Here is a 9,027-nt window from a genome sequence, read left to right on the forward strand (position 1 = left end):
AAAGAATTAAATAAAGAATTAAAACAACATATTTTAAAAAGTATATGAATCTAAATTAGATAATGTAAATTAATATAAATAATATATATATATATATATATATATATATATATATATATAAATAAAAGCTATATGTATCATATTTGTAATTATTTTTATACTCTGTCCGTTAATAATTTATTTCACTGAGCTCACTGCAGTGTATTCTGGGATTGTCTTCTCCACAATACTGCCTTGTGAAACGGCCTTCAGCTTTCTGAACGAGTCGATACTGCCTAGATAGGCAACTCACTATGTTTCGAAACAAAGCTGTTGGTTCGCTTTGAAACGACTGAGCTTGAAAGTCCAAACAGCTCCTGATAATGAGGCCCACTGGTGCTGTATGTTCTGACACTGGTCTAGGGCTGCTGGTCACTGGCTGGCTCTCCTCTTCCCGCAGTCCATTGTTTTTGTGTGTGGGCAGCAGCAGATGTGTGGCATAGACCCAGACTTGCTGTGTAATGTGCCTATAGCACAAAGTGCTGGGAATTGCTTGTTATTCCTCCCTCTCCCATTACATACTTCCAGCACCACATCGGCATGCCATGCGAAGTTGTGGTTAGCTTTTTTTGTCTTACCACAGGACTGGATGTTTTTTTTGTTTTTTTTCGTTTGTTTGTTTGCCAAAAGAAGAATGTGTGTGTAAATGTTAGAAGCTTGTCTCTACAGCCCAAAGTATACTTCGCCCACATTTCGTGACTGTCCATGTAACGCAGTTTTCGTCATTATGTGTCCACGGGCACCATCTGTGTGCAGCCCAATATACAGCAAGCACAGGTACAACAAGCACAGGTGCGAGGTGAATGTTGAGAAAGAAAAAAGTCTATTAGGTGGTACTGTGCAAAAAATGTTGTTATAAAATGTATAATTGTTTTTTTTTTAAGAACAAAAAGAACTCTATACATTTTGTATATTAAAGTGCAAATGAATTCTAAAGAACAATAGGTAACACTTTACAATAAAGTCTCATCAGTAAACGTTAGTTAATGCATTAACTTTTGGCTGAAAGAGAAAAAAACGGACGAAAATATATGGCACGCCGTATTGCCCAGCATTGTTCAGCGCACAGGTTTCACTCTCCCGCCGTCGTCACTGCACGGTGTGATGCTTTGCTCAATATTCCGCTCTATGAATGTGCGTTCCGTTGAGTTGCTCACGGCCCATGTGAACGCTCTACTCGTGTATCGCTCATGCTTAAAGGAAAAGCAAAGTCCGCTCAAATAACGTGCCAAAAGGAAATTTCTATGTAGTATACTTGCTCCTGATTGCAGTAGTGCTACTGTGCTGTAACATGGTGTAGTACAGCTGTACTAGGCGACGCTGGTAAAATGACGCTACCCTCTCGTGACGCTATGCTCTGCACACATGCTCTGATAATAATAGCCTTGTAGGACTATACATTATTTGCAGGTATGGAACAGAGATAGATTTTTTTTTTCTCAATGTGCGGACAATAAGTACAACCATAACGTATTAGCCAATGGCTAAATACAGACATTATTTTGTCACCTAGCACCAAATTTAGTAGCATAATTGAGTGATTTACTCTACTTGCAATGTTGAGGGTTGTGTGATAGCAACAACCGTTACCAAACGGAACCAATACAGGACTTTCCTTCTGGTACACAGTTACTTGAACGATTACATTTCTTGGTATGCATGAAATGGAAAAAAAATCACTTAGAAACAACGTCGAATATGTGTGCACTAGACAAATTTTGTGCTGTTTCACGTTATTTTCGCGCGTTACTTTCTCCAACGTGAAAATAAGATCAGAGCAAGCACAGCTCTTACTGTTAATGTCCTTGCATACGGAGTCCGAAATTCTCGTACGACATTTTTGCACGTTAAAAAATAAATACGTGAGGTCATATTTATTTTTTAACGTGCAAAAATTTCGGACTCTGTGTGTAAGAACCTTAAATGGGTCATATGATGCCATTTCAAGTTTTCCTTTCTCTTTGGAGTGTTACAAGCTGTTCGTGCATAGATATGATCCCTAAAGTTGCAAAGACTAAAGTCTCATACCCAAAGAGATATTCTATATAAAAGTTAAGACTCGTCCACACCCTCCTAAAACGGCTCGTTTAAGCACGCCCCCACATGTCTACGTCACTGTGTGGGAAGATTTGCATAACACCGCCCAAATGTTCACGCAAAGAAAGAAGGCGTAACTTTGATTCTCGCTGTAGTATTGTTGTCGCCGCCGCCGCCATGTCGTGAAGGCGCTGTGTGTTTCGTTGTGAAAGCAAAACTACTTCACGAACGGCTCTCCACACCGGCCGGCCCCGGGGGGTCGACCGGCTATCCCAGGCCAATCAAAGTCCCGCGGCGCTGCGGTATCGTTACGTTTAGGCGGGATTCTGACTTAGAGGCGTTCAGTCATAATCCCACAGATGGTAGCTTCGCACTAGTGGCTCCTCAGCCAAGCACACGATGTCTGAACCTGCTGTTCCTCTCATACTGAGCAGGATTACTATTGCAACGACGGTACTGGATAGCTGGCCAATCAGAGCACACCTCGCTTTTCAGACCGATGAGCTTTGTAAAAATCGACGCGTTTCAGAAAGGCGGGGCATAGAGGAGCAACAATGTACAGTATGTGGAAAATAATGTGTTTTTTGAACCTTAAAAAACACATAAACTGCATAAACACATTGCATTACACCAAATACACAAAATAATGTTTGTTTTTTTTAGCAACGTCATATGACCCCTTTAACCGTAAAAGCTGTGCTTGCTCTGATCTTATTTTCACGTTATCATGGGACTCGTGTTGAGCATTACACTGAGGTGTGTGCAGTCATGAGCTCATCTGGGTTTGCTGAGGAAATATGTAGCATAATGGACTTGTTTGGGATTGTGTGAAAATGGAAGGCCACGTGGCCACATGCCTCAAGCCATTTTGTTTGTGCTCAGCACTGGAGTATCACTGGCAGGTGTGCTGATAAGGCTTTTCTCATGCTGTTCTTAGGTTTGGTTCGCTCCGCGCGCACCAGTGTTGAGGACTCATTGTTCACACTGTCATTCTGCATGTGATGAAATATGTTTGTTCAGATTGTGTCTGGTAAGTGTACATCAGCTGCCATAGTAACAACTTAAACATCAGTACGTTGTCAACTTTGTTCTACCACATCTGAGATTGTACGTGTCAAAGACGAAAAGGGGGTTTCAAGCATCAAAACAAAATAAGTTTAATACAGCTTTAAAAAAAATTCTCTGAAAATTAGAATGTGTCCTGTATTTTTTATTTTTTTTTCTGAACAAAAATGAATGGCTATCATGCATTTTTCCCCCATGATTTACAGAAGACACCCACTAAAATGTTATTAAGTGTAACAATAGTTCATATGCCAAAAAAAAATATTGTCGGGCATATTTAGAACAAGAATCATTAGATGACTTTAAGAGACTATTTAAGAATCACAGACCCCCCCCCCACAAAATGAATTAAGTTTCATTTTAAATCTTTACCAATCTTTGACACTATCAATAATTTTACCCATTTGTCAGCAAGATGTTTTTAACCATTTAAAATATAATAAAATGTAGAATGGTCACTTATTTTTTTATATATATATATTTGAATGCGTACAGGTCAGAATAATTGATTTTTCATTTTTACATAAATGTATCTTTTAAGCTGTATGAGGTTGGAACATTATTTCACCCATATTTTGACTTTTTACAAAAGTTATTTGAAACATTAAAGTAGACACTTGCATTCAGTATGCTTTTTATGTATATAAAATCAGTTCTGTAAATTTTAATTTGATGACGTCTCGTTTTTGACCCACATATATCTCAGTCTTCTGTATTTGCTTTGAACCAACAACCAAGCAAACTATTGTAGGCATATAGATTTAAAATAGTTAGGACATCAAATATAACACAAGGAAAAGTGATTGTAATTTAATTAATTTCATTTATATTTATATCAATACATTGTAATAAACAGCAATATTTACTACGGCTGGGTATTGATGCAGTTTTAATTTTGATTCGATTATGATTCTCCAGCTTTCAATTCCATATGATTCATTTGGAAATATTTAAGGTACTTTTGCATTTTTCTTAAACCGTAAACTATACAGCTAACATTCTCACTTGGTGCTTTACTGTAATATTACAGATTAAAATGAACAACAGAGCCTAAACTATGAAATTGCAGTTTATTTTTAGATACATTTAACACTCAATTTAAATCTAAATTGTATACAAACATTTATATTGCACATATTGCAAGTATATTTTTGTCAAATTTCTGATGATATAATTGTTTCTACGTCAAATTGTTGTTGAAAAATAAACATTTATAGTACAAATATTTAGCAAATTGCTCCTCTAGAGTTCATTTTTAGTACATAGTGAGCTGTAGACATTGAATGATATTCCTGAGGTAAATATAAAATATTATTCTCAAGTTTTATTGGCATCTTTACATGGTTGAAACACTGAGCGATTACCTGACACGATACATTTCAGTAAATTGTACTGTTTCTTTCAACACCTTCTGATGTTCATTCATGTTTTTTGTACTGTAACTTGTAGTAGAATATCGGTTGACGTGCCGCTTAAACTAAGGCAGCTACAGCGATCTGACATGCCAAATTAAAAACGCCAAAACTACGTTTATTGTTTGAATTTCTTGTAAATTTGAACAGAATTTGAGGTTACACTTTATTTCGATAGTCCACTTTAGACATTTTATTAACTATAAGTAACTTTGTAACTACATGTCAACTACATGTCAACTAATTCTCATTAATTTGCAACTACATGTCTACTAACTCTGAGTAGACTGTTAGGGTAGGTTTAGGGTTAGTAGAATAAGTTGACAAAGAAAGTGTTAGAAGATATTAAGCAGACAGTCTACTAATACTCTACTAACTGCTAGTTGACATGTAGTTGCAAAGTTACTTACTGTTAATAGAATGTCTAAAGTGGACTATCGAAATAAAGTGTTACCGAATTTGAAAGCTGAAACTTTGTTTCATATCAAAAGTAACAAAGAAACATGCTCGATTCGATTATGGGATTGGAGGCGTGCACAAATAATGTTTTGTGAAGTTTTGTTCATGCATCAACTGAAAACAGCATAGACTAAAAGATCGATCTTGCGATTTAAGAATCAATATCAGTTCATTAAAATCAAGATTGATTAAAATTGTTACCGGAGACCAATAACCGCCCTAATATTTACCTGCAATTATTTTTAGTAAAATATATTATATATGAATAATGAAGAGTTGTGAACATTTTTAGTGATGATGCAATTAGAGATTTTGTTTATAAATTGAGTACACCACATAACCACCAGGAAATGCTCACTATATACAGTAAATTCTAGGATCATTTTAATGGACCTTTATAGCATATGTGAAACGGTTTAATACATCAAGGAGCACACTGTTTAAAATGCTGACGTGTCAGTGCCCAGATTAGGCTCTCATCACACAAGAGCTTTGCACCTCAGCTGATGATTTCCCACAGTGAAACACCTAACTCTTGCTTAATGCAGTAAATCTTAATGCCCCTAAAATATGCTGCTGTTAGTGCTGTAAGATAATGGCACTGAGTGTTTTTCTGTGTTGGCCGAGCTCTCACCCAAACCTCCTTCTGTGAGTCACTATCCTCATTTACGGATCTCTGCTTCCTCTGATTCCCGCCACTAAACAATGCTAAAAATAGCCACAACTGGAGCCAGGGAAACAACAAATGAGAAACAAGGCAAACATGTTGTGCCTCTGGGCTCCCAGAAACGTCAGCAAGTTTGTTCTCAGAGTGTGAAATCATCCGTCTGTTCTAAAACAGACTTCCTCCTTTGAGAATAAAGTTTGATCCTATTTTCTCATTTGCACTGATGTGGAGGGATTCGGTATAACACCTCTGATTTATTTACTCTGTTTCCTTCTCAGCGGAAACACAGGAGGTCGAAGTTGCCCGACCACAATGGACAGGAGCAGAAGATGGACCCTGTGGCTATTGAGAGGCAAAACGCCCTGTCTGGGGCGAATCATGGCCAGTCGAGGCTGCGCCAGGAGCAGCCTGCTGTCACCACCATCGTCAGAAGGGGGTCTAGACGGAGAAACAAGCCCTCTTTGAAGGACAAGAGTCTTGGCGGGCTGGTAGATGGAGTGGCGGTTGAAAAAGCCGCCCATTATGATCCCTCGAGCAGCCGTAACTTCAGCGAGATCAAGGCAGGGGAAATGGCCAAAATCCATCTAGTAGCACCAGGAGAGCCTGGCAGCGTTGAGGGTGCTCCTCAAGTCCCGAGCAGTGACTTTGTGCCCAAATGTGAGATCTCGGGCAAGGACGCCCTGTCTGCCCTCCACCGTGCGGGTTCGCGGCAGTGCAGACAGGAGATCGCCAACATCGTATGCCAGCACCAAGCGGGACACCTCATGCCTCAGTCTCTGCCTCAGTTTTGCCCACAGCATGGTAAATGCATTCCTTCAACCATCATATCCACTAGGGGTGCGACGATAAATCGATTCATGGATCGATTCTGCAATTTTCACAAATGCATCGCGATTCTCTCTTGAATCGATTCTGAGCTTAGTTTTTAACAGCAGATGGCGCTGTGTACTTTAGAAACAGCCGTACTCTGCTTGCTTCCACTTCCTTACACACACACCACTTAAACCTAAAATAATCATTCATAAAGTTTGAAAAGGTTGAAGCGAATTACAAGAGTGTTCACAGTGGGCTATGTTTACATTAATTAATGAATCTATTAATGTTTACATTAATAAATTAGGGTCAAGTACATTTAACCACTTACATTACTCAGCCGAACACACAAGTGCTCTTCTTCGTGAGCATTTAAGTGTGCGGTTCAAAACTAGCCTAGAGCGCCATCTGCTGTTAAAAACTAAGCTCAGAATCGATTCAAGAGAGAATTGTGATGCATTCACGAAAATCGCAGAATCGATCCACGAATCAATTTATCGTCGCACCCCTAATATCCACATCCAGTCATGCTTGAAAGTTAATAGACATGTAGAGTTTGTTTTCTCCCTGTCCGTCTTTAGTGATCTCCAGTGCCATCCAGCATACAGATTTTGCCGACACCGACCTCTCCAAGGTAGAGAACCCAGTCAGGGTGGTTTTTATGCTGGTGGTTCATGGACGAGCAGTCCGACAGTTGAAACGTCTTCTCAAAGCCATCTATCACAAAGACCACTTTTATTACATCCATGTGGACAAGGTAAGTTAGAAAACAAAATTTTGCTCAGAATTTGTATGAGTATCTAATGGCTCGTTTACACCGAGCGGTACGGTTCAGTACAATACAGTACGCAATTATTTCCTTTTCCGTTGTCTGAAGTTGTTTTGAAGTCTGAATTGTACCAAAATAGCGAACTATACCGTACCTTTTTTTGGGACCCTTCTGTTGGGGTACCTAGCACAATAGTCCAGTACCTAAATGGTGGAGCTAGACTCACTGCAGAACGTTGATTGGTTGACAGAGAATCGTCACTTGCGCATGCTACAACGGGAATGAAGCGTCTCATTCACTCGCTCCGCCATGCTGCTCATGTGTGTTGGGCTTGTTTACATCAGAGTGCGCAAACACAAAAATTATAACGGTGTATTTTAGACTTTTATATTTTTACACACATACACACTTCTTGCGCGAGAATGACGTCGCTACTTTCCGGCATAGACCACGCCTATAAGGGTACTGTTGGTGGTGGAAACGCAAGACGGATCAGGGTGTACAATCCCGAATCGTACTGTACTGTACTAAACCATACCGCTCAGTGGAAACGAGCCATAAGAACAGCCTCATGAACAGGACTCCAGACTGCGACCATTTTTTCTGCCTGTGCGACTAAATTTTGTGTGTGGTCGCACTGGCGCGACCACCGTGTTGTTCAACTCATAAGCGCTGCCATTTCTGTTGCATATGAGAAACATCAAACGGCAAACGAAACTGAAAGCATAATGAAACCGCGCTACTCGTTTGAACTGCGCAACGCTTAGAGAGCCTACTCGCCGCGTCAGCAGGAGTGCAAAGGTGCGTGCAGTGCGCAGCAAAAATTACGCGAATATTGAGGAAATGATAGATGGTTTTCAAGCTGAAGTAAAGTAAAAGACCGCTTCTTAAACCAGAGAAGGTGAACATGTTGGTATTCTTGTGGGAGGAAAAAAACGTTTTAGTTTTACTTTTCTTTTTTTTTTTCATTTTGAAAAGCTTGTTGTCTTTGCTGTTTACCTCACGTTACGCTATGGAGGCTCTCTTTTATTTTTTTATTTGACTCCTCAGTGCTTGCTAAATGTTCTGTAATTTATTAATCGGCATATAATAGCCTACAGCATGGTGTATATGCCATGCCTCATCTTATTCATTTTTGTTAATAAACGTTTTGTAAGCTAGTTTGTGATTGTATCTTACTTTTTATTGTTGTTGTACTTTTTAATTAAAAATAACAATGAATCCATCTTTTGTTTTAGTTTTAAAAAGTCGTAGATGATCCGTGATCCATACGGATCAGGCGGCACGGTTCGGCACGCATGTGATTCGCGGATTAACGGTTAAGTTTAACCATCATAGAGTTAAAGTTTATAATTTGCACATGTTTTGTCTTGCCAGTTTACACATTCAAGCAATTTTAACTGGCGCGCTGTTTTCTGTGCGCTCAGCCGCTGCCGCACACACGCAGAGAGAGAGACACCACGTGAACAGCGAATTGATTCCTCTTTCACATACACACAAAGTTATGTTAAAATACCCGTTTTGGCAAGTATTCTAGTAAACGCAGTCGGTTATGTCTTAAGTGAACGTAAACAGCTGAGAAAAAAACCTGATGTGTGTCAGTATTAGGTCCGTGCATTTAGTCTTAAAGAGACAGCAGCCAATAAATACCCGTTTCTGTCTGCTAATCAAATAACACCACAGCTCTAACAAAGATTAATCTGTATTTAACTTGTGCAGTGAGCACTATTGTGTTATTTTACACTTAATTATTACATTTCTGCACC

At 39.2% G+C, this 9,027-nt stretch overlaps 1 protein-coding gene across 2 annotated transcripts in view; it reads left to right on the forward strand.

Annotated features, from left to right (window-relative positions):
• Positions 1-9,027, forward strand: part of LOC107748866 (xylosyltransferase 2-like) — a 36,180-nt gene that overhangs the window by 15,476 nt on the left and 11,677 nt on the right. For both annotated transcript variants that reach the window (XM_016563853.1, XM_016563854.1), the window contains exons 2-3: positions 5,958-6,480; positions 7,074-7,249. In XM_016563853.1, the coding sequence (XP_016419339.1) occupies positions 5,958-6,480; positions 7,074-7,249 (699 nt within the window). The remainder of the gene's footprint in view (positions 1-5,957; positions 6,481-7,073; positions 7,250-9,027) is intronic.

Source organism: Sinocyclocheilus rhinocerous, unplaced genomic scaffold (assembly GCF_001515625.1).
Source record: "Sinocyclocheilus rhinocerous isolate Xijiao unplaced genomic scaffold, SAMN03320098_v1.1 scaffold350, whole genome shotgun sequence".
NCBI lineage: Eukaryota > Metazoa > Chordata > Actinopteri > Cypriniformes > Cyprinidae > Sinocyclocheilus > Sinocyclocheilus rhinocerous.